Source organism: Ahaetulla prasina, chromosome 10 (genome assembly GCF_028640845.1).
Source record: "Ahaetulla prasina isolate Xishuangbanna chromosome 10, ASM2864084v1, whole genome shotgun sequence".
Taxonomy (NCBI): Eukaryota; Metazoa; Chordata; class Lepidosauria; order Squamata; family Colubridae; genus Ahaetulla; species Ahaetulla prasina.
Window position 1 is genome coordinate 25844231 of NC_080548.1, and position 27234 is coordinate 25871464.

The 27234-nt window shown below is 41.6% G+C and overlaps 1 protein-coding gene across 1 annotated transcript in view; it reads right to left on the reverse strand.

Moving 5' to 3' along the window:
• LOC131204554 (uncharacterized) overlaps positions 1-27234 on the reverse strand; it is a 66633-nt gene that overhangs the window by 12537 nt on the left and 26862 nt on the right. Inside the window, exons 12-16 of the mRNA XM_058195943.1 lie at positions 12016-12369; positions 7907-8200; positions 6803-6853; positions 4519-4773; positions 2443-2536 (exon numbers count right to left, since the gene is read on the reverse strand). Coding sequence (XP_058051926.1) covers positions 2443-2536; positions 4519-4773; positions 6803-6853; positions 7907-8200; positions 12016-12369 — 1048 coding nt within the window. The remainder of the gene's footprint in view (positions 1-2442; positions 2537-4518; positions 4774-6802; positions 6854-7906; positions 8201-12015; positions 12370-27234) is intronic.

Genomic DNA, 27234 nt, shown 5'->3' on the forward strand with positions numbered 1-27234 from the left:
TCAGAAAAGAAAGGTTGTGTACTTTATGAACGGAGATTATTCAGACTTAATAATACTCCAGATAATCATCAACTAAGTATGTGGGGAGCTAATAAACCGAAGTGGGAATTCATAGATTTCTTCGTGTCTGAATGAAAGAAGAACAGCCAGAGAGAGAGAAATATATTAGTGGCAATAAAACACTGACAATGGTACATAAACTCATAGGAACAAAATAAAAAATTTAAGAAGCTTCTAAAACATAACAGGACATTTATATATGTCTTAGTAAGTCAACTTTTGGGAGAGAGAGAGAGAGAGAGAGAGAGAGAGAGTTAATCTTTATAGTCAGTTCTTATTTTAATGGTGTAGGACGATGGAGAAGGAATTACCAATGCATAGAGTAATAATATCATACAAGATTGCTGAGGCTATAAAAGTTGGCAGGAGGTCTCAAACTGAGGCTCCCAGCTGTTGAGTTGTGTGCTACCAATATCTTGATGCCTCTGATAAAAGCACTGATGCTGTGAGAGGGCACCATCTCCAGATGAACACATCTATTTAGAGGGAGAAAGTGTCTGGAAAGGTCCAATAAATGACTTACACAAATTTGCAAATGTTTCTGCAAAAGCAGAAATTTTCCCAAGGGAGCTGAAAAACAAAAGTGTCTGCCTGCCTGCCTGCCTGCCTGTCTGTCTGACTCGCAGTCTGTCCATCCATCTATCCATCCATCCATCTATCACTGATGATGTTACCTAATTAGGGTAATGAAATGTCTGGAAAAAAAGCAAGCAAGCTCAGAGAGCACCAAGGACTGCTTTTCTTTTTTTCTATCTATCTATCTATCTATCTATCTATCTATCTATCTATCTATCTATCTATCTATCTATCTATCTATCTATCTATCTTCTCCATCATCTATCTGTATCAACTATCTCTATCTATCTTCTCTATCATATCTATGTATCTATCTATGTATGTATGTATGTATGTATGTATCTATCTATCTATCTATCTAATCTCTATCTTCTCTTTCATCTCTGTATCAACTATCTCTATTATCTATCTATCTATCTATCTATCTATCTATCTATCTATCTATCTAATCTATCTATCTTCTCTTTCATCTCTGTATCAACTATCTCTATTATCTATCTATGTATGTATGTATGTATGTATGTATCTATCTATCTATCTATCTAATCTATCTATCTTCTCTTTCATCTATCTCTATCACCTATCTATCCATCTATCATTTATCTATCTATCTATCTATCTTCTCTATCATCTCTGTATCAACTATCTCTATTATCTATCTATCTATCTATCTATCTATCTATCTATCTATCTATCTATCTATCTATCTATCTATCTATCTATCTATCTATCTATCTATCTTCTCTATCATCTCTGTATCAACTATCTCTATTATCTATCTATCTATCTATCTATCTATCTATCTATCTATCTATCTATCTATCTATCTATCTTCTCCATCATCTATCTGTATCAACTATCTCTATCTATCTTCTCTATCATATCTATGTATCTATCTATGTATCTATCTATCTATCTATCATCTATCTATCTATCATCTATCTATCTATCGATCTATCTAATCTATCTATCTTCTCTTTCATCTATCTATAATCCATCTATCTATCTATCTATCTATCTATCTATCTATCTATCTATCTCTATCTATCTATCTATCTATCTATCTCATCTATCTCTGTATCAACTATCTCTATTATCTATCTATCTATCATATCTATCTATCTATCTATCTATCTATCTATCATCTATTCATCTATCTATTATCTATCTATCCATCCATCTATCTGTATCAACTATCTCTATCTATCTTCTCTATCATATCTATGTATCTATCTATGTATCTATCTATCTATCATCTATCTATCTATCATCTATCTATCTATCATCTATCTATCTATCTATCTAATCTATCTATCTTCTCTTTCATCTATCTATAAGCCATCCATCCATCCATCCATCCATCTATCTATCTATCTATCTATCTATCTATCTATCTATCTATCTATCTTCTCTATCATCTATCTCTATCACCTATCGATCGATCGACCCATCAATCAATCTATCTTTTGAATCAATTTTACAAAGTTTCTATGTTCCTCCAGTCATGTCTGACTCCGTTCAGTTTAAAACCTCCAAATCAACAGTGAACTTGAAATGAAACTCACCAATATAACAGTTTAAACAAAATAACTATTATCATTTCATAAATGCTAAGGAGAAACCATAGCTTATAAGTTTTTTTTAATTTACTCATTTATATCCCACCTTTATTCTTTTTATAAAAAAGATGGTAAGCATGCCAGACAAGAATATCCTGAAATTCAGAAGACGACATTATCTTCCAACGTATATTTTCAACCTCATTGTTCATCAATCAACCCAGAATAAATTCCCACGATTACCTACCTTTTATAAGCAAAGATGATTCCAATGATTATCATGATTACAGCCAGCATGATGAGGGTACCAGTCACCATCAGAAGCAGGGTTGTCTTCGGTTCTTTGGACGGATGGAAAAACAAATAGAGTTCAATAGTCTGTTGTCTTTCCAGTTTGGATTTTAATACAGAGCCAGTTTGCTCTAGTGATTAAGGCATCAGTCTAGAAACCAGGAGATGGTGAGTTCTAGTCCCATCCTTAACCATGAGATCCAGCTGGGTAAATTTGGGATGGTCAACAGGAGGTGATGAGTTCTAATCCTGTCATCCGCATGAAAGCTGACTGAGTTACTTTGAGACAGTCACTAGGACATCATGAATTCTAGTCCCTCCTTAGGCATGAAAGCCAGCTGGGTGATTTTGGCTCAATGACCAGGAGATGGTGAGTTCTAGTCCCCCCTTAGGCATGAAAACCAGCTGGGTGATTTTGGGTCAATCACTAGAAGATGATGAGTTTTAGTCCTGCTAAGTCATGAAAGCCAATTGGGTGACCTTGGGTCATTCACTCCCTCTTAGCCGAACCCACCTCACAGGGTTGTTGTTGTGGAGAAAATAGGAGGAGGAAGGAACGTTAGATACGTTCGCCACTTTCAGTTGGTTATAAAAATAATAATACAGGCAGGATATAAATCTATAAAAATAAATTAAAAAAATAAATAACCCTGCCCCAGCTTTCCCAAAATTCCCTCCCCTCTTTGCTACAGTGCATTCAGAAAGTATCCAGACCCCCTCTTCACTTTTGTCAATTTTGTTATGCTGCAGCCTGATTCTACAGTTCTTGACATTCATTGTTTTTTCCTCATTCATCTACATTTAGCAGCCCATAATGACAAAGCGAAAACAGAATTTTAGAAAGGTCTGTAAATTTACTAAAAATGTATTAAAAAGGAGGGGGGGGGAACCTCTTGAAATATCACACTGGCATAAGGCCGGTGGTGAAATCCAATTTTTTTTTACTACTGGTTCTGTGGGCATGGCTTGGTGGGCATGACGTGGCCTGGTGGACGTGGCATAGTGGGCGTGGCAGGGGAAAGAAACTGCAAAATCTCCATTCCCTCCACACTCCTGCAGGAAGGATCTTGCAAAATCCCCATTCCCTCCCCACTCCTGGGGGAAGGATCTTGCAAAATCCCCATTCCCTCCCCACTCCTGGGGGAAGGATATTGCAAAATCCCCATTCCCTCCCCACTTCTGGGGGAAGGATATTGCAAAATCCCCATTCCCACCCTACTCTGGAGCCAGCCAGAGGTGGCATTTGCTGGTTCTCCAAACTACTCAAAATTTCCACTACTGGTTCTTTGAATATAGTGACCAGACGTCCCGCTTTTGGCGGGACAGTCCCGCTTTTTAATAATTTGTCCCGCATCCCGCGGCAATTCCAAAAAGTTTTTTTTTTGTTTCACTCCCATTCTGGAAATGGGAGGCGGCAATGCAAGAGGAGGAGGCGCAGAAGGGGGAGTGGCAGAGAAAGGGGCGCGAGAGGGAGGAGAGACGCCGCTTGTCTTCACCTGAGAGGAAGAGAAGAGCAGAGAGGAGAGCCGAGGAGAACCGAGCCTGCCTGGAAGAGCCAAGAGGAGAGCCGAGCCTGCCTGGAAGAGCAGAGAAGCAGCAGCCGGTCCTCCTCCTTCAGGCAGGTGGCAAGACTCAGCGCACATGCGCAGCCCACCCCCCCACCCGGTCAATGGTGTCCTGCTTTGCCATTGCTGAAATCTGGTCACTTTATCTTTGAACTGCTCGAAATTTCTGCTACCGGTTCTCCAGAACCTGTCAGAACCTGCTGGATTTCACCCCTGATTCAGGCCCTTCTCTCCGAACTTTGCTGAAATGTCTTTGGCAACAATTACATCCCGGAGTCTTTTGGGATGCAGCGCAACAAACTTTGCATATCTGCATTGTGTGTGTGGGGGGATTTCTGCCCTTCCTCCTTGCAAATCGTGCGAAGTGAAGGGAGTCTGAATACTTTCTGAATGCATTGCATAAGGGTAAGTGCCTGTAATTCCAGATTTTTCATCCCAAAGAGTAAACGCCAAATTGCCTCACATACCTGTTACGAAGAGTTCAACGGATGTTTCATTTGTGCCAATTTCGTTGGATGCGTGACACGTGTATGTCCCAGCATCCTCCAGCTTAAGATCAGAAAGCTTCAGGACATTCAAGGCTTGGGGTAGTTTCCCCAGGTCTTGGCTTCCCTTAGTCCAAGTCACCTTGGGCGAAGGGTTGCCATTTACATTGCAGCGTAGCTGGATGCAATCCCCTTTGTGAACGCTGAGCTGAGAAACGTTTGTGAAATTTTCCTGACCTGCAAGATTCGACAGAGAGAGACTGAGAAGACAATGCCTAGAAATCTCAACATTTGCTCGAATGATTTTACCAACAGGCAACGATTTCGGCAACAGGTAAAAATGTCTTGGTTTGCAACTTGGAGAAGACACTGATGCCATCTCATGGCATTTGTTCATGACTTCCTCCTAACCATGAATCCCGAATTACCAAATAAAAAATTAAGAGTAGTTAATTAAGTTAAGGCCAGTCCCTCTCTCTCAGGGCCAACCCACCTCATAGGGTTGTTGTTGTTGTGGGGAAAATAGGAGGAAGAAAGAGTATTATGTATGTATGTTCACCATCTGGAGTTATTTTTGAAAATAATAAAGGTGGGAGAAAGATAGATGATAGATAGATAGATAGATGAGAGATGAGATAGATGAGATAGAAAGAGGGATTACTGTAGATAGACAAGAGAGATGAAAGAGATAAATGAGATAGAAATGATAGAGGATGGATGGATGGATGGATGGATGGATGGATGGGTAGGTAGATAGATAGATAGATAGATAGATAGATAGATAGATAGATAGATAGATAGATAGATAGATAGATAGATGAGAGACAAGATAGATGAGATAGAAAGAGGGATTACTATAGATAGACGAGAGAGATGAAAGAGATAAATGAGATAGAAATGATAAAGGATGGATGGGTGGATGGATGGATGGATGGATGGATAGATAGATAGATAAGATAGATGATAGAGAGAGAGAGATGATAGCTAGATAGAGATAGAGAGATAGAGATGAGAGATAGAGAGATGAGAGATATTTATTATTTATTTATTTTATTATTTATTAATCAAACTTCTATACCGCCCTTCTCCCGAAGGACTCAGGGCGGTGTACAGCCTTCATTTAAAACAGTTAATATACATATTAAAATAACAATTAAAAAGCTTATTCAATACTAGGCCGAAATTAAAACCGTCAATTGACCATATAAAATACCCAATAAAATTACCATTAAAAGTTTAAAATTTAAAATTTAGAATTTAAAAATCAGGCCAGATAGATAGATAGATAGATAGATAGATAGATAGATAGATAGATAGATAGATAGATAGATAGATAGATAGATAGATAGATAGATAGAGATGAGAGATATGAAAGAGATTGATGAGATAGGGATGATAGAGGATGGATGGATGGATAGATAGATAGATAGATAGATAGATAGATAGATAGATAGATAGATAGATAGATAGGAGATAGATGAGAGACAAGATAGATGAGATAGAAAGAGGGATTACTATAGATAGATGAGAGATATGAAAGAGATTGATGAGATAGGGATGATAGAGGATGGATGGATGGATAGATAGATAGATAGATAGATAGATAGATAGATAGATAGATAGATAGATAGATATGGGTCATGCATAAGAGCACAACAGTGCCTACTGTTCCTGTCCTATTGTTACCTTTCATTATATCCAATTAATATAGTTAATTCATACTCATGCTTATATATATAATATATTGTATAGTTATTTCATGCTTATGCTTATATATACTGTGTGACAAAATAAATAAATAAATAAAAAATAAATAGAAATAGAAATAGATGAGACAGCCAGGCAGCCAGGCAAGACAATCTAGGCAAAAACATTTCAGTTATTTGAAATGGACAACAGTTTAAATTCTTTTTTACTTCTAGGGCAATTCTGAACAATATTAGGTGGGTAAGTAGTTCTTGACTTACCACCACAATTGGGACCAGAATTTCCATTGTTAAGCTACATGATTTTTAAGTGAGTCATAATTGATGTTGTGAGGTTTTTTTTAAAAAAATCACAAATCATTGCAGTTATTAAGTCAATTATTTTATCATTGCAAATGGGGATCCCTTGACCCTGGGGCATTATAATCATCAAAAAAATACATGCCAGGGGGGTCAGCAAAGACTTCTTTTTCTTTGGTCAACTCCTGCTGGCCTTTTCTGCCTCGTTTTTGATACCTCCTTCCTGAGCAAAAGGCTGCTGGGAGAATCACACAACTTACTTTTATTGAAGCGAAAACGTTCCACCTTGATCCCTAACATCTGCGGTTTGACTGTAAGAGAAAAATAAATCATCCAGTTCAGAAATTCTTTCCAACAGAGACTTGGAAGCAATCAGATTACCAACGTTGATTTCCTGGAGCTGGTGTCCCAACCTCTTCTCTTCCACTCTCCCTTTTCGGTTATAAGATGCTAAGAATTGGCCGCCATTTTGATAGGACAGCAATAGCACTTAGACTTATATACCGCTTCACAGTGCTTTTACAACCCTCTCTAAGTGGTTTACAAAATTGGCATATTTCCCCCAACAATCTGGGTCCTCATTTTACCCACCTTGGAAGAATGGAAGGCTGAGTCTGGTGGGATTTGAACTGCCAAATTTCAGGCAGCCAGTAGCCTCAGTGGTGGGGTTCAGCCAGTTCACACCACTTTGGGAGAACCAGTTGTTAACTTTCTGAGCAGTTTGGCGAACTGGTTGTTGGAAGAAATCATTAGGGCAGAGAACCAGTTGTTAAATTACTTGACTCCCACCACTGAGTAGCCTACAGTACTGCACTCTAACCACTGGGCCACCACGGATAATGTCCACATCAGTGTTTCTCAACCTTAGCAATTTTAAGGCATGTGAAGGCATGCTGACTGGGGGATTCTGGGAGTTGAAGTCCACAAAGTTGAAATTTAAAAGTTAAAATTGAGAAGGCTGGGAAACCCTGCCATAGAGAATCTCTGATTGTCCCCTTTTCCCGACAAGCTAATGAAGAAAAACACCTCTCAAAGGGAGCCAGGCTGAGTGAACGAGAGAACAGTAAACTGTGGGGCTTTGCTCTCTGATGCAAAGGACCAGTGCAACTGGTTCTCTCCGGTTCGCTTGAACCGGTAGCGGCAGCAGTGGGAGGCTCTGCCCACCCACCCAGATGTAATGACGCCCTGTTTTTGATGTTCTGCGCATGCGCAGAAAATCCTGTGCATGTGCAGAGGTGGCGCACACGCTTAAATTTGCGAACCGGTAGCGAAGGTAATGCCACCCCTGGACCGGTTACATAGCTCCATTCTTCAAACCAGAAATGAGTTGAAATTGCCTTCGGATTCAGGGCTTAAACACTCACAAATGACATTCAGTTGGACGGTTTTCTCTCTGGGAAGAGGATTGGTCTCATTTGTGTAATTGACCCTGCAGGTGATGTTCCGATTGTGGTCTGCGGCAGAAGGTGTGAAATTCAACACTGAGCTGTAAATCTGGATCCCATTCAGCTGAGAACGAGAGCCTTCGAGTTCGGGAAAGCCATTCCAGATGAATGTTGGAGGCATCCAACTACAGCTTACAGAGGTTGCACAGGTGATGGATGTAGAATGTCCTGCTTTCATCGTACCCGCGATCTGTATTTTTGGTAATTGTCTTTCTAAGAAGACAAGAGAGGAATCAGAAGAAAGTTATTCCAGGACTACACTCTTCCATCCACTGATCTTGATCTTCAGGCTCGTTCCCAAATGAGTCTCAAGTGAGATGGACCCATTGCAATTTTATCGTCTCTTGGAGCAGGGGTCACCAACCTTTCGGATGTCAAGGACCGCCAAATTCATAATTTTAAATCCCGCGGACCACTAATAGGATCTGCCTAATGACCGGCAGGGTGGGCATGGCTAGGTGGTCATGTGATTGGTTGGGCATGGGCAACTCACTTCAAGGGGTGCCTCACCAGCTTGCCCCTCCCCTCCCAGCCTCTCCTCGCCACCCCTCCCGGGCTCCTTAGGGCCCCAACAGGAAGCAGTTGTTGGAACTAAGCAGCCAACATGAGAAAGGGTGGCTGGCTCAGTTCAAATTGGATCTGGCCAAGAAGGAGGCTCAGCAGAAGCACCTCCCTGAGGATTAGGAGCATAGGCTTTCCAAGCAGAGGGAAGATCTGCAGGAGTGCAAGGCCAGATACCAGCATCTGGAGGCTCAGCAGGCTGAGATGGTCAGCCAGTTCCAGGCCATGTGGCAGTCCCATTGAAACAAGGCCCTCCGGCTCTTTGCCACCAGCGGCACTTCCCTCCAGCCTTCGCTCAAAGCCCCACACCAGGAGGCTGAAGCAGAATTTCTGCCCCACTCCAACCCACACACAAAAAAGTCCCTGAAGGAGAGACTCTCTGCAGCAACACAAACGTTCACTGCACGTTGTAGTTGGAGGACCCCTGATTTAGTGCAATATAAAAAATGGAAATATTTTTTCTGTGGACCAACAAAATTTTATCGCGGACCACCAGTGGTCCACGGACCACCAGTTGGTGATCACTGTCTTGGAGTACAAGATTTTATGCAACCAGACATATATTTCAAACCTTTATGAAGATTCTCAGTGATCCAGACCATAGTTGTATTAAAAGTGGGGGGGTTTTTTTCTTTTATTTTGAAAAGGCGACTGGACTGGTGTCTATATTTCAAGCATCTTCTCAAGCATTTGAAGTAGCTTCTCGTATGAGAAGCAAAACTTTTTCAAAGAAAAAAACCCAAGAAAGTCCAGTTGCCTTTAAAAAAAAAAAAGTTCCTTTGGTATGTGCATGAACCCACATTTGTCAGCATCTCGTGAATCTATAACACCTATGAAGCCCACTTCCAGTTTCAAGAACTTTGGTGCGTCCATCTACAAGGGCAAAGCTCCAGCTCCAGCAGCCCAGGAAGTGCAAAACCAGGGCAGGAAACACATCACAAAAGAATTCTTCAGGAGGATCTTCACTGGTGGGCTGTTAATCAAAAGTCTTAGGGCTTCTTTCCCTCTTTTTATCGATTTCTACCATCAAGCTAAGAAAACAATTGCCTTTGACCATGGTTTATTAGAAAATCCACAAGAGGCTTTTCAAACATGGCAAATCTAAACATCACAGTTTATAAATTATACAAAATGGGCTTACACATCCCACTATGGATGTGTAATTTAAATAATTTAAAATATTTAAAAATATTTACAGATCCCTCACATCCAGGACATAAACTGTTTCAACTCCTACCCTCAAAACGACGCTATAGAGCACTGCACACCAGAACAACAAGACAAAAGAACAGTTTTTTCCCAAAGGCCATCACTCTGCTAAACAAATAATTCCCTCAACACTCTCAAATTATTTACTAAATCTGCACTACTATTAATCTTCTCATCGTTCCCATCACCATTCTCTTTCCACTTATGACTGTATGAGTGTAATTTTGTTGCTGGCAATCCTTATGATTTATATTGATATATTGACCATCAATTGTGTTGTACACGTTGTACCTTGATGAACGTATCTTTTCTTTTATGTACACTGAGAGCATATGCACCAAGACAAATTCCTTGTGTGTCCAATCACACTTGGCCAATAAAAATTCTATTCTATTCTATTCTAGCATAAGTCAAAGAAACTGAAATGTCGCTGAGTACAGTGTTGGCGAACTTTTTCGGCACTGAGTGCCGAAATGAGAGAGCGCCAGGGATGAATTCTAAAAATTTTCCTTACTGGTTCTGTGGGCGTGGCTTAATTGGTGGGTGTGGCTTGGTGGTCAGGTGACCGGGTGGGCATGGCCAATAACCATAAATAATAAAAATAATAAACAAAGTACACAAAATAATAAGACGTACTAAAAACCAACTTTCACACTTTACACACACACAACGCAACACAACTGACTCACACACAATGTAAAAGCAGCTGCACCTCACTCAAAATGGCCCCTGCAACAAGCAGGAACCTCACACAGTCACAAAAAGCCCAAAAACCAACTTTTACACTTTACACACACACAACACAACACAACTGACTCACACACACACACACAAAATGCCACATACAGCTTTGTGAGATTTTGTGTGTTTGTGTAGTTAGAGTGAAACACTACAGAAACACACCAAATCTCAGAAAGCTGCACAAATATTTTATTTTATTTTATTTATATTTTTAGATAAAAGCAGCTAAATTTAAAACTTCCTTAACTTTAAATTGCTATGTATAAAAGAAAAATAAAACTCCTAAAAAAACCCCAATTAACTTTAATTAATTAATTAATTAATTTTTAAAAAGCTCCCCCCCCTTACTTACCCAATTCAAGGGAAAAGGCAGGCAGATTGAATTGCTCACCAATGAGATGGAGTGCAGGCAGGCAGATTGAGTTGCTAGCTGATGAGATGGATTGCAGTCAGGCAGATTGAGTTGCTAGCTGATGCAATTGATTGCAGCAGCCAAAGCAAGACCGGAATAGTGAGCGAGACCGAAAGAAGCAGGAATCTGCCAAGTAGGCAAGTGGGGACCGGGCAATTGGGTGGGCATGGGCGCAGGGGACCAAGGATTTTCGGTACCGGTTCTCTGAACTACCCACCCCCATCGCTACTGGATCGCCCGATCTGATCCGATCTGAATCGGGAGCATTTCACCCCTGGAGTGCACGCACATGCTGGAAACCGGAAGAGCAGCCCACCTGGTGCACATGTGCACACCGGAAAGATGATCATCCAGTTTCCGGTGCTCCCGCACTTGTGAAGACCAACTGGCCAGCGCTCCGGAATTCAGAAGAGCAATGGGTGACAGCTCGCATGCCCGGAGAGATGGCTCTGCGTGCCACTTCCAGCACACGTGCCATAGGTTCACCATCAGGGGCTTACTATGACGTGTGAAACTGAGGCCAGGGGGGGAGGGGGTCATCTATATTACTAAGGAAACATTAATGCTCCCCTGAAGCATTTCACTACCCCTGGATGCTTTTGGGTCTAAGCCTGTGGCTGCCTGTGCATGTCACGGTTGTTATCTGCAGCCCCAACCCAGTGGTGGGCTGCTCCCGGTTCTATCTGGTTCTTGCGAACCGGTAGTAAAAGCGGATGATCTGCACAGAAGGGAGCATCCGTAGAATGCATCCGTAGAAGCGAGCATGCAAGCAAAGCAAGCACGCATGAGTTCTCCCGTTGGAACTGGTGATAAAAGGTAAGCAGAACCCACCTCTGCCTCAAACCCAACCGTATTTGTTTATGTATTAATCAAATATGGCCAGAGAATAACTCTGGGCAGCATACAAGAATCCAAGAATCCAATCACTGTATAAAAGAATTAGTACCCCATCCCATCGTGCAACTATTTTAAAAGCATTATCAAAGCAGAACTAAAAGAAGAACAAAAAAGACAACAGAGGGAGGGGTGTTAATAATAACATTTTACAAAGGCTGGTGAAAACGGGAGCTTCCGACAAAGGCCAAACTTTTCCCCAGGTACTCACCTGTCACCTTCAGGTATGGTTTAGTCTTGCGAAAGTCAAAGTTTGCCCGAGGTTCTTTTTCCATTCTGAAAAGGTACTCCCCTGTATCATTTTTTTGGGCATTTAAGATGAGGAGAGAACAGTTTCCTGCTGTTAGATCCCCAATGATTTGGAAGCGATTCCAAGCCTGCTTTTGATTAGAGATGGCTACAGAAACTTGTCTTTTGGATATTTCATTCTTCCAAAATCCCTTCACTGGATTATTGTTATTAGCATCATTTTTAATATAAGTGAAAATGCAAGGAATCACAGCACAGAGCCCTTCCTCTACTGACACATTACCAGCTTCCAGGTTATACCGGTCATTAACCACATCTGCAAAGAATGGAAAACAAGAAGCTCAGCTACCCAGTAACGGACACCTTGTCCCACTTCCATCATTGGAGAGGAGAACGAATCCAGGGCTGAGGTCAAGGGTCAGCCTTTTACCTTCCCACCAGCTCTTACCTTTCCGAAACATCTGTGTTGAAATTAGCCCAAGGAAGAAGGCCATGAACAAGGGGACAAGCCATGTTCTCATCCCTGAAACTTCAGCCTCTTTGGAAGGTTGCAGTCAGCGGTAGGATCCTAAAAAGGCCAAGGAGGCAAACCTGGGTACAGAAATTGTGAGAATGAGTTTTTCCTTGGGAGAATATTGAAGCCGGGGCAGTATCAGATGATGGATACTCAACACAAAATCTATCCATGATTGTAACAACTGTTTCTTCTCCATTCGGACAAATTCAGGTAGTCTTCGACTTACAACTTTTTGTTTAGGTGACCATTTAAAGTTACAACAGCAATTGGGGAGAAAAAAGTGATTTACAACCCAGGCCTTGCTCTTATGACTGTTGCAGTATCTCTATGGTCACTGCATGGTGACACAGTGGTTAGAATGCAAGTATTGCAGGCAAAGTCTGCCCACTGCCAGCAGTTCGATCCTGACCGGCTCAAGGTTGACTCAGCCTTCCATCCAGTGGTGGGGATTCAGCCGGTTCGCACCACTTCAGGAGAACCGGTTGTTAACTTTCTGAGCAGTTTGGCAAACTGGTTGTTGGAAGGAATCTGTTGTGTCTCGTTCGCTTTCCCCGCAGCCAGGCCCGTCTTACCTCCTTCCGAATGCTGAGGAATGTCCTAGCATGCCTCCAGGCCCCAGCCCTGGCTCCATGCCCAGACAGGCCGAGGAAGAAGAAGTGCCTCCAGCCCCCAGCCCTGGCTCCATGCCCAGGCAAACGGAGCAACTAGACCCTCCCCCCCCACAGCATGTGAGCCTGAGGAAGGTCAATTACCAACAGCTGCAGACTGGAGTGACCCTCGCTTCAGGAGAATTGATAGGCGGCGTCAACAGAAGGAAGGGAGGGGCAGGTCTGGATAAGTGCTGAGTCATGGAGCCACACCCCATGGCCTATATAAAGGATCTGCTTTCTGGCATTCTCTGAGTCAGGCAAAGTCTACCTTATATTGCTGAAGTCACTTTCTGGTCTCCTGCCTGCCTTGAGAACTTTGCTAGGACTTTGGCAGAACTGCAGAGGCACGCCTGATTCGGATTTCCCTGACCCGGCCGTCAGCGGAGGAGTGGGACACGACAAAATCATTAGGGCAGAGAACCGGTTGTTAAATTACTTGAATCCCACCACTACTACCATCTTTCCGAGGTGGGTAAAATGAGGACCCAGATTGTTGGGGGCAATTATGCTGAATCTGTAAACCGCTTAGAGAGGCCTGCAAAGCAGTGGTGGGTTGCTCCCGGTTTGGTCCGGTTCTTGCGAACCGGTAGTAAAACCGCCGGGAGGCTCTGCCCACTGACCCAGATGTCGGCATCGACGTACTGCACATGTGCGCGCGCTCCCGTTGCAAACCGGTAGTAAAGGCAAGTAGAACCCACCCCTGCTGCAAAGCACTGTGAAGTGGTATATAAATCTAAGTGCTATTGCTATCAACATTCAGGCACTTATTTTTATGATGGTTACATTGTCCCGGAGTTCTGTGCTCCCTGTTTGCAACCTTCCCAGCCGTCTTTCAACAAACAAAGGCAATGGGTGAAGCCAGTCTACTTCATGACCGCCTGATTCATTTAACAACTGCAATGATTCATAGTAAAATGGTTATTACATGAGACACAGCTCAGTGAACAACAGCTTTACCTAGCAACATAAATTCTGGTCCCAACTGTGGTCATAAGTCAAGGACTACCTGTAGTTTTCCTTGAGGTTGGTAGAAGATGCCATTTAAGTCACTCGGCCTGGGCACAGATTAGGCTAAAAGTCTTTGGAGTTTTACACAAAAATTGTGTAATTTTTTTCCCCCCGATCAAAGTAAATCAGAACAGATACCAGCCGCAATGCAGAGAGAGATTCTGGATCATTCTGGTAGAATACTTTTGAACAAGAAATGCTCTTAATATCTGGAATGGCCACCAAAATACTACCTTGAATGGACCTGAAGATTCTTAGTGATTATCTTCTTTAGTATTGTCAGATATTCTGTAAACATCCAAGTATATTTCCACGAAGTTTGGGAATCAGATCAGAAGTTTATTACATGGCGTAATTATCACGCCATCGGTTGGTTTGTTTTTATCTGGGCCACCTTCCCAACTTCAACCAATTCCTTCCGCCAATAAGGGTGCCAAATTAAGCAAATACACATCCAAGAGAGTCTTTTTGCATAAGGACTTTTGGAGAAGTGGAACTAATATCATATGTAAAACAGGGGTGAAATGTTCCCAGTTTGGACTGAATCTCCCGATCCGGTAGCGATGGCGGTGGGTGGTTCAGAGAATCAGTAGCAAAAATCCCTGCCACCCCTCCCCATGCCCAGCTGAGCCGCAGGATCATAAGAGGTTTTTTTTTACTTTTAAAAGCATTTTTCTTTGGCCGAAAAATTGCTTTTAAAAGTAAAAAAAAAGCCTCTGATGATTGTGCGGCTCAGCTGGGATCATCAGAGGCTTTTAAAAGCATTTTTTCTACAACCTCTTCAGCATAAAAATGCTTTTAAAAGTTAAAAAAAAAAGTTGGCCACGCCCACCTTTTTTTTTTACAATAGAAAGTTTTTTCTTTTTTCTTTTCTTATACACATATTGTAAATGTACATTTTCTTATTCATAGATAATCATACATATTCTCTCTAAAGAAAGCAAAAAATAAAACATTTTAATTGCATTTGGAGTTGCTCGTCTACCCTTTTATTTATTTATTTATTTATTTTATTTATTTTATTTGATTTTTATACCGCCCTTCTCCCGAAGGACTCAGGGCGGTGTACAGGCATAATAAAACCGACAATATAATATACAAGTTTAAAATACGATTTAAAAAACTTATTTAGATTAGCCCAGTGATTAAAATTTACCATACTAAAAAACCCCGTTTAAAATTAATAAATTTAACATTAAAATCCCAATTTAAGCCAGCCCCGTGCGGATAAAAAGATGAGTCTTGAGTTCGCGACGAAATGTCCGAAGGCCAGGTATTTGGCGTAAACCCGGGGGAAGCTCGTTCCAGAGTGTGGGAGCCCCCACAGAGAAGGCCCTTCCCCTGGGGGCCGCCAGCCGACATTGTTTGGCGGACGGCACCCTGAGAAGTCCCTCTCTATGGGAGCGTACGGGTCGGTGGGAGGCATGAGGTAACAGCAGGCGGTCCCGTAAGTACCCAGGTCCTAAGCCATGGAGCGCTTTCTTTCCCTCTGTTTTACAACAAACCTTCTTCTCCTCTTTTCCCTCCCTCCCTCCTTCCTCTCCTTTCCTACCTTCTTCCTCCTCTCCCTCTTCATACCTACTTCCCCTTCCTCTCCCCCACTCCTCTCCTCTTTCCCTCCTTTCTCACCTTCTCTCCTACTCTTATCCCCTAACTTATCTTCCTCTCCTTCTCCTTCCCTCCATCCCTCTCTCTCCTTCACCTCCTCTATCTTACCCTGTATTCCTCTCTTCTTTCTTTCTTCTTTGTTGTATAATATTTCCCTTGTTTGGTAACCGAGCAACTCCAATCTTCTGATATTATATACTTTCTTTTCAATTTTACCCCAAACACGCCCACCCAGTCACATTACCCCACCCACCTACCCACCGAGACACATCCACAGAACCGGTAGTAACAAATTTTACATTTCACCCCTGATGTAAAACTTTACTCTGTTTTTACTTCCCAGACTGTGGATTCTATTTTTATGCAATCAAAACGGGTGCTTCTGGTCACAAGAGGAAAGGAATGTGACTTTAAGGGGACTTCCATAGTTGTTTCAGACTGAGCATCCACAAGCTGAGTGAAAGCGTGAAGGAAGGGATAGTCAATTGGACAAAATAGATTTCTTTTGTAAAAAAAAAATTTTTTTACACAAACACATAATAATACATCAATCTCTCCGTGTGTCGTCTCAGTGTTTCTTCAGTAACTTCTTCTTCTTTTTAGTTACTCCTTCTGTCTTCATTTAATAATAATATAATAATAACAGAGTTGGAAGGGACCTTGGAGGTCTTCTAGTCCAACCCCCTGCTTAGGCAGGAAACCCTACACCATCTCAGACAGATGGTTATCCAACATTTTCTTAAAAATTTCCAGTGTTGGAGCATTCACAACTTCTGCAGGCAAGTTGTTCCACTGGTTAATTGTTCTCACTGTCAGGAAATTTCTCCTTAGTTCTAAGTTGCTTCTCTCCTTGATCAGTTTCCACCCATTGCTTTTTGTTCTACCCTCAGGTGCTTTGGAGAATAGCTTGACTCCCAAATCTTCTTTGTGGCAGCCCCTGAGATATTGGAACACTGCTATCATGTCTCCCCTAGTCCTTCTTTTCATTAAACTAGACATACCCAGTTCCTGCAACCGTTCTTCATATGTTTTAGCCTCCCTTATTTCTTCCCTTATAATTTCCATTTCTCTATTACAATATTTCCCCCCAAGTACAATACATTTAATATAATGTTCTCCTATTTCGTTATCAAAAATCTTTATCTATTTCTCTCTTCTAACCAATCGTAAAATTTTCCCCCATATCTTAAAACATTCCATTATCTTCTCTCTCTTTAATCATCAAGGTTAATCTCTTCATCGGACAGAATAGATTTCTGAACAGTGGCTGTCCCATAGTAGGCTTTTGCTCCCAAATCCCATCAGCTGAAGATAGATCTGAGACAGTTCCATTCTTCTGTCCCTCTAGCACACTTTATGTGATAGGAACTGTTGCTAAAAGAGGGAATTGTGATGCATTGTGGCTGCAATCGAAGAATGCCTTGTGTTTACATTTGTTGCACAGTGTCTAACTTTTGTCAGTTGATTCAGAGAACAAGTCCAGGAGAAACCTGCAGGACACAGAGACCTATTTTCAGTGGTGGGATTCAGCCAGTTCACACCACTTCAGCAGAACCAGTTGTTAACTTTCTGAGCAGTTGGACGAACTGGTTGTTGGAAGAAATCATTAGGGCAGGGAACCGGTTGTTAAATTGTTTGAATCCCACCACTGCCTATTTTGACTCTCATTCTTACTTCTTTAGAACTGGAGACAGAACTAAACGTATGATTTAGGAATGATAAATGACAAAAGATTGACAGTAGCAGATGAGATCGCATCCACCACATTTACAAAATGGTAGGGAGATCCTTGTGGGTTCACATCACAAGCTTCCTACTAGAGGAGTCTCTTAGGGAAGTTAGGAAGCTGGCAGGTAAGCCGTGAGGTCGTAACCCTAATTTATACGGACACTAATTTAGTCTGTCAAATTAGTAGTAAAGTGGTTATTTTAATCAGAAGTTTTCTCCTTAGTTTGTCTTTTAAAACTGCCCTTTTGTGATGGCTGAAGGAATTATGGGCCTCATCATTGCAGACAGGCTTCTCCTGATATTTCTTTACCTCTAGGGCAGTTGGGATTTGTAGTTCCCCAATCTTGCAACACCGAATCCCAAAAAATGTTAATGTATAACTTGGTGAAGTTCTGCTTGCTTTGGTCTCCTGGAATTGCCCACCGTTCAGCTTCACTTCTCTCTAATCCGCCTGGTAAATGTTATGAGCCTTTTCCATATTGTTCAGCTGCTTCTATTCAGAGAGCTAGAAACTTAGAATTTCTCAACATTACCATGTTGCAAACAGGCCACAGATGTTTTGGTATCATGACCATCAAACTTCCTGAATACAGTTTCAAGAAGAAGGAAGGAGAAGAGGAAAAGGAGAGGACGTCAGCGCTGGTAGTCATTATAATAGAGCATAAAGAAAGATCCATGATGAATCTGATGTTTTTAAAGTCTTCCTTTAAACTTCAAATGCATCACAGTTTTAGGCTTGCTATATTTCATATCTCTCTAGGGCTGTAATTCTAAATAAATTACATAATATAAATATATGTAATTCTAAATAGAAAGGAGAATCTTTCACTGTAGATCATGGTTGATGATTTAACACCATTGATAATGTTGCTGCCCTACAAAGCGCCGCTGACTATCTGTCAGAATGGTCGAGCATTTGGCAACTCCAAATCTCAACTAATAAATGCTCTGTCCTACACATTGGCAAAATAATAATAATAAATAAATCAGAACACTAAATACAAGTTGGGGGAAAACAATCTCGTAGATGACCCTCACTCTGTCAAGGACCTAGGAGTACTCATCGCAAATGATCTAAGCCCCAGAGCTCTCTGTAACAGCATTGCCAAAAAGGCATTAAGAGTTGTTAACCTAATTTTGCAAAGCTTCTTCTCCGGTAACATTGTATTGCTAACTAGGGCATACAAAACCTTTGCCAGACCATTTCTTGAATACAGCTCATCCGCCTGGAATCCACACTGTAATATTGGACATTAACACAATTGAGCGGGTCCAGAAATATTTCACAAGAAGAATACTCCAGATCTCTACTCACAACAGAATCCCTTATGCTATCAGGCTTGAAATTCTGGACTTGGACTATCTGGAACTGTGCCACCTGCGGTCTGATCTAAGCACAGTACACAAAATTGTCTGCTTTAACATCTTACCTGTCAACGACTCTTCAGCTTCAACCACAATAATACACGGACAAACAATCGATACAACCTCAAGGTAAACCACTCCAAACTCGATTGCAGAAAATACAACTTGAGCAACAGAGTGGTCAACGCCTGGAATGCTCTACCCAGCTCAAAATCACCACCACCCCAGTTTTAACCTCAAACTGTCTACCGTGGACCTCACCCCATTCCTAAGACATCCATAAAGGGGGCGTGCATAAGTGCACCAGGGTACCTACTGACCGTATTTATCTGTACTTACTTCCTATGTTTATGTTTATGTCTATCCTGCTATCTTGTACATGTTTGACAAATAAATAAATAAACCCTACCAATACTCTAGGATCTGATGGTGCTATTCTCAATATGCCTATTCAGATTTTAAAAACCCCATTATCTTTTTGACATGTTTACTGATAAAAGTGCCTTGGCACGTGCCAGGCCAATCCCCAATGAATGTACAGGCGTGAACTCTGAATTTACTTACTATGAGAGAAACGTCACTGGTACTTAAGTTTCTTAAAAGGTTAGAAATTATGTGTCTGCTTGCTGGAGGAATTTCCGGTATATATGCCCAGATTTCATAAGTGGCTTGAAGATTTCTTTAAAGCAATAGCCTCGTCTTCTTCGTTGCAAATTTCATAGTTACATGTTATCATCATATTATATATAAGCACTCTAAATATATAATTTAAGACCTACCAATCTTGTAAGTGTACATGTGAGTTGAGGATAGAGGATAAAGCATGATTTAAAAAAAAAAACCTGGGGATTTGCTCGGATTTAAAATATATTTCAGGCTAAGCCAGTGGTGGGATTCAACCAGTTCGCACCACTTTGGGAGAACCGGTTGTTAACTTTCTGAGCAGTTTGGTGAACTGGTTGTTGGATGAAATCATTAGGGCAGAGAACCGGTTGTTAAATTATTTGAATCCCATCACTAGATAGATAGATAGATAGATAGATAGATAGATAGATAGATAGATAGATAGATAGATAGACAGACAGACAGGCAGACAGACAGATAGAGTGGTGAATTGGTTGTTGGATGAAATCATTAGGGAAGAGAATCGGTTGTTAAATTATTTGAATCCCATCACGAGAGAGAGAGAGAGAGAGAGAGAGAGAGAGAGATAGGTGGGATTCAGCCAGTTCACACCACTTTGGGAGAACCGGTTGTTAATTTTCTGAGCAGTTTGGTGAACTGGTTGTTGGATGAAATCATTAGGGCAGAGAACCGGTTGTTAAATTATTTGAATCTCATCACTGGGCTAAGCTATATATATTTGGTGGGAGAGTGTAGGGGAATTTCTTTTTTCCTAAAGAAAGAGTTTCCATTTCCAGATTTGAGAATTTCCAGATTTGAGAATTTCCAGATTTGAGAATTTCCAGATTTGAGAATTTGGGGACTTGTAAGCGATGAGAGAATAAGAAGTTCTGAAAGATTCAGGGAAGTATTATCAGGCACACCTTCCTGGTCAAAGCAGACATGAAAGTGGGAAATTGTAGGCAGGATTTACCATCACTTTTACTTCTGGCAGGGAACCCAGGAATGATCACTTTAGGCAGTACTTAAATAAATGACCCAAAGCAAACATCAGAAGTCTGAAAGGACACTTAGTTTCAACTGGAGAAGAATCAGCATTTCAAAAAACACCCTTTGATTCTTGACTCTGTGAGATGCTTGACCCTGTGAGATGCTCACTCAACTCCTACCCTCAAAACGACGCTATAGAGCACTGCACACCAGAACAACTAGACACAAGAACAGTTTTTTCCCTGAAGGCCATCACTCTGCTAAACAAATAATTCCCTCAACACTGTCAAACCATTTACTGAATCTGCACTACTATTAACCTTCTCATCATTCCCATCACCAATCTCTTTCCACTTATGACTGTATGACTGTAACTTGTTGCTGGCAATCCTTATGATTTATATTGATATATTGACCATCAATTGTGTTGTAAATGCTGTACCTTGATGAACGTATCTTTTCTTTTATGTACACTGAGAGTATATGCACCAAGACAAATTCCTTGTGTGTCCAATCACACTTGGCCAATAAAATTCTATTCTATTCTATTCTATTCTATTCTATTCTATTCTACTTTATTGAATTACCCTTTCTGAAATCATTCCTGCTGGATTAAAAAGTGGTATGTGTGTGTGTGTATAAACTACAGGTAGTCCTCAACGTGCGACCACAGTTGAGCCCGACGTTTCTGTTGTTAAGTGAGACATTTGTTAAGTGAGTTTCACCCCATTGTCTTCCCTCAGTTGTTAAGTGAATCACTGTAATTGTTAAGCTAGCGACACGGTTATTAAGTGGCTTCCCCCATTGACTTTGCTTGTCAGAAAGTCACAAAAGGGGAACACATGACCCCAGGACTCTGCAATGGTCATAAATAAGAATCAGTTGCCAAGAATTTTGATCATGTAACGATGGGGATGCTGCAACGGTCGTAAGTGTGAAAAATGGTCATAAGTCACTGTTTCAATGCTGCTGTAACTTGAAACAATCACTGTTTTAAGTTGAGGACTACCTGTATATAATATACATATATATAGGTCTTGGAAACCTACAAAAACATATACATACATACATACATACATACATACATACATACATACATACATATATATATATATATATATATATATATTAATCAGAATGGCAAACCCTTGTGCCATCTTGCATTATATACTCTGGCAATGGTTACTGGTTATGCTGTATTCTTTTTACAGTTCAATAAATTAGGGAGCCATCTACCTGGATATTAACTTCTTGTTCTAGTCTTAAGAAATGACCACATAATGATTCTTGCTTTTCCCCATCAAGGGAAAATATCTCTGCATCCGTCAAGGTAATATATGTAATATTATATGCATTATTTTGGATCACAAAGCATAAAATCCTTTAGAGTAAGAATGCAGGAACGACAAATTAAAAAGCAATTTGCTGCTCTTCCATGTCTCTAAAAATTTGTACTCTGAGGCAACTCCCGGTCAATGCTTGGACCAGCTGTGCAAAAGCTTCTGGTGGCAAAAGCCACCTTTTAAAATATTTTTTCCAGTAAAACAAAACCCTAAAAAAACTAACAGCAGCAACAGCAGGAAGAAAAACTGGGCACTGCCAGGGACTTGAGAAACCAAACAACGTACCCACTTAAACCAGAAATTCCAGAGTGAGCCAAACTCTCTTACGGTGGTCGGCCAGCTAAGCTGCAGAAGTAAAGGGTGCCAATAAAAGCTCAGATTAGACCCTTTAAAGCAGGTGCCTCCAACCTTGGCAACTTGAAGACTTCAACTGCCAGAATTCTGGGAGTTGAAGTCCACAAGTCTTCAAGTTGCCACGGTTGGAGACCCTCTGCTTCAAAGCTCTTTTTGATCTCAGTCAGAGGCCTTTGAAGTCAGCTAGGCTCTTAAAATTCCCACTGAGTGAAAAGGAAGGAAGGTCTCACCTCTTGGTGCAGAAGAGCTGCTGTTCTCCAAGACTTTTGGAGGGCTTCTGTGCTCCTGTGGTTTATTCTGTGCTGTTGTCAGAACAGTGCAGGAAAAGGCCTTTTTGACGGAAATCTCTTTCCTCGCAGGAAAGCAGAAGTGGTTATCATTCTCACAGGCCAATTGCAACACCCTTGTTCAACAAATTCAAAAAGGCATGGGAGTTAGATTGGGTGACATAGGAGATTATTCTTGTTGGTGGGGAATAACAATGCACCCTCAACCAGGGGTCGGTTCTACTTAACCTTTACTCTGGTTTGCATTGTACCCGCGCGCAGAAGAAGTGGGAGGAGCCTCCCGCCAGTTTTACTACCGGTTCTAGAGAACCGGTCCGAATCGAGGGCAACCCACCACTGCCCTCAACGCACGTCAGATCAGAGTATAAAAGTGATTTGTTTCTGGGAGTTCTCTGGAATCGGATTTTGAGTTGCAGATGTTTGATTGCAATACTTCCCCTTCAAAAAAAAAAAAAAGTTTGGAGAAACTTGACTTTGTAAAAAAGTCAAAAAAGTTTGGAGAAAGTTGACTTTGTAAAAAAATATACAAATAGAATGAGACTATTGCCTTATACATTGTAAGCCGCCCTGAGTCTTCGGAGAAGGGCGGGGTATAAATGTAAAAAAAAAAAAAAAAAGAACAATAAAATGCCAACCCCTGAGATACCAGGTAGTCCTTGATGTACGACCACAATGGAGCCCAAAATGTATCTCGCGGTGAGATAAATTTCTTTATTAAGTGAATCACTGCAGTTGTTAAATTAGTACACATCTGTTCATTTGCGCAGGACTGGACTAGAATTTTTAAATTTTAAATTTGGTTTTAATCAGGTTTTATTATTTTATTGGGGTTTTAATATTCGGCCGTATTTAATAAGTTTTTTAAATTGTGGTTTTAACTTGTATTTATCTGTGTATATTTTACTTGGCTGTAAACCGCCCTGAGTCCCTTGGGAGATAGGGCGGTATAAAAATACGATAAATAAATAAATAAAAAAAATAGTAACCCAGTTGTTAAGTGAATCTGGTTTCCCCAGTATAAATCACGTGACCATGGAGATGCTGCAATGGTCATAAGTGTGAAAAATAGTCATAAGTCACTTTTTTCAGTGCCGTTGTAACTTTGAATGGTCACTAAATGAACTGTTGTAAATTGAGGACAACTTATACCAGGGGTCAGCAACCTGTGGCTCTGGAGCCACATGTGGCTCTTTCACCCCTCTGCTGCGGCTCCCTGTCACTCAAAATATGCATCACAACCGCCAATGTGCGGTCATTAAAGCCATCATTAAGACCAGTGGTTCTCAACCTTTATAGTGCTGCGACCCCTTTAATACAATTCCCCACGACGTGGCAACCCCTTTAATACAATTCCCCATGATGTGACGACCCCAACCGTAAAATTATTTTCGTTTTGAATTTATTGCGCCTGAAGCCGTCTTGGCTAGCGATCTGAACTGCTTGCGATTGCCTTGAGGACGGAGGCATTAAAGCGGAGACTCCTCCCCTATTAAGTTTATGGTGCCTGAAGCCAGATTAGGCTAGCGATTGGGAGCGATTGCAGCTGGCTTGAGAGGGAGACATCAGAGCAAAGATTTCTCTCTTTTTTAATTCATCGCGCCTGAAGCCGAATTCGGCTAGCGATTTGAAGAGCCTGCAGGTGGCTTGTGAAGTCAACCATTGGAGCGCGATTCTTCGACTCGCAAGTATACTTCCCATATTTCCGATGGTCTTAGGCGACCCCTGGCAAATCGCCATTCGACCCCCCAACGGGGTCGCGACCCACAGGTTGAGAACCGCTGATTAAGACCACCATGAATGGTCATTAAGCAAACTGTTGTAAGTCAAGGACTACCTGTATGTACATCCATTAGACAAGTGAGGTGACATTGAGTCAATAACATGAAGTTGGGTCTGGTTAGCCAATTCATCAATAGCCGATGATTCTATAGGAACAGAAATCTCTTACAGATTATCCTCGACTTACTACCACAACTGAGCCCAAAACTTATGTTGCCAAGTGAGACATTTGTTAAGTGAGTTTTGCCCCATTTTACAACCTTTCTTGCCATAGTTGTGTTAGAAGAAATATCCAACACAGTTCCCGGTGGGGAAAAAAGACACTGGATCCATGGAAGTTGCTTGGAAAGGAGGTTTATTGATGAACAGGATGACATGCCTTGGAGAGCTTGGGCGGAAAAAAAAGGAAGAGGTGCTGAGAGTCCTTGGGTTTTATACCCTCTCTGGCTCTGAACCTCCTAGGGCACAGGAAGAGTACCCTGACTGGTTACTGTCAGAGGTCGTAGCTAGCTTTTTAAGTTGTCTCTGTCTTAAGTTTGGTTGAATTTTGATGGGTGATGCAATGAGGGGCAATTAAATGGCTCTGCCTGAAGGAGGTAAATCTTTGTTATGTAGAATGGACTGGCCCAGGCCTTAACATTAACAAAGGTGGGGGGGTTGGCTGAGTTTCTGCCTCCCTTTTAGGGGAAATATTCTGCCCTTTTAATATTTCCTAAAATATCTCATTTTCCTAGAAGACTGGGAGGGTTTTGACTTCCTACAGTTGTTACATGAATCACTGCAGCTGTTCACTTAGAAGCACGGTTGTTAAGTGAATCTGGTTTCCCCACTGACTTTGCTTGTCAGAAGTTTACAACAGGGGATCCCATGACCCTGGGACATTGCAACCGTCATAAATATGAACTAGTTGCGCGCGTCTGGATTTTGATCACATGAGCATGGGGATGCTGCAAAGGTCGTATGTGTGAAAAATGGTCACAAATCACTTTTTTCAGTGCCGTTGTAAGTTCGAACTGTCAATAATTAACTCTTGTGCGTGGAGGACAACTTGCATAGGGTCATAAATCAGCTGTCGTCATGCAGAACACAGGGGTGAAATGCTCCCGGTTCAGACCGGATTATCTGATCCGGTAGCAGTGGTGGCGGGTGGTTTGAGAACCGGTAGCAAAAATCCCTGCCCCCCCCCCCCGATGCCCAGCTGAGCTGCGCAATCATCAGAAGGTTTTTTTTTTTAACTTTTAAAAGCATTTTTTCTTCGGCTGAAAAAATGCTTTTAAAAGTAAAAAAAAAAGCCTCTGATGATTGCGCAGCTCAGCTGGGATCATCAGAGCCTTTTAAAAGCATTTTTTTCTATTTTGACGATCCCAGCTGAGTTGCCTGATCGTCAGAGGCTTTTCTTTTCTTTTAAAAGCATTTTTTTTTTGCCTTAAAAGAAAAGAAAAGCCTCTGATGATCAGGCAACTCTGCTGGGATCATCAGAGGAGCCTTTTAAAAGCATTTTTTCTACAACCTCTTCGGCCGAACTGTCATTAATTAACTCTAAACAACCAGTAGTAACAAATTTTACATTTCACCACTGGCAAAACAGGTATTGTTGGTCTTCACTTCATCATGCTACCTTCATACGTCTTGCATGTACACAAGGGCATAAACTAAATTTGGACTGAGACATCTTAAGTCTTTGATGAGTTCTCCATCAAAGGAAACCTCACCTGGTAAGCGTTTTATGCTCAGGGAAGCATAAGGAAGCAATCCCAAATCCCAGTGTCTGAAGGAAAACTTCTGGATCCACACTTTTCCCCTAAAATCCTTTCTAAAATCCTGAAGCACCTTATTTAGCTATCACCTGGATATACGGAAGACTCGGTGTGAGATAAGGTGAACCAGCTCCTTAACTCAGTTTTTATTCACCTGAAAATGGCCGGATTTGTTCCAGCATGAGAATATAAAGGATTATCCCCTTGAAAGCATTTTTCATCATCACTACCCTCACCTAAAGAACCTCTGGTCAACTAGTAGTTTTAAAAAGTTTCCTGCTAGGGCTGAGAATAATCTGATGCTGGCTGTATAAGCTTGATCCTCACTCATTAAGTCATACTTGAGCGACGGATTGAGAGAAGATGTTTGTCATTGAAACACCAAAGGTAATTTTGGAGTTGAATCAAAGCTCTAAGCTCCTGTTATCACATTGACCCTACATTCAATGTTGACTCTGCCCTCTTAGGGGACTGGAGGCTAAAAAGCATATAAAGAACGGCTGCTGGAATTGGGTATGCCTAGTTTAATGAAAAGAAGGACTAGAGGTGACATGATAGCGGTGTTCCAATATCTAAGAGGTTGCCACAAAGAAGAGGGAGTCAAATCGATTTGTCGTGTCCCACTCCCCCTCCGACGACCGGGTCTAGGAAGTCCGTATCAAGCGTGGCCACGAAGCCTCTGCAGCTTTGCCAAATTCCTTTCAGATTTCTCAGGGCAGGCAGGAATCCAAGTTGTGACTTCAGCAAACTAGATGAGACTTTGCTTGACTCAAGGAATGCCAAAAGCAGGTCCTTTATATAGGCTCCATGACTCAGCATTTATCCAGGCCTGCCCCTCCCTTCCTTCTGATGACGTCGCCTCTCAGATCTCCAGAAGCGAGGATCCTCCCACTTTGAATTGTTTTCTGCTGTTTGAGAAAGGGAGGGGTCAGAAGAAGTAGGCCCGAGCAATTCCAATCCGTGGCTGACCTCCCCCGATGGCTGAGCCAAAGGAACACACGCCGCATGAGTGAGGTTTGTTTGTTCATTCCTGACATCCTGTCCAGGCATGGGGCCAGGGCGGGGGGCTGGAGGCATGACAGGCCATTCATCTTCATTATCAGACTCAGAGTCTGATAGCAGACCGGGGGCGAGACGGGAGGGGCCCGGCTGAGGAGAGGAGGGAGGACGA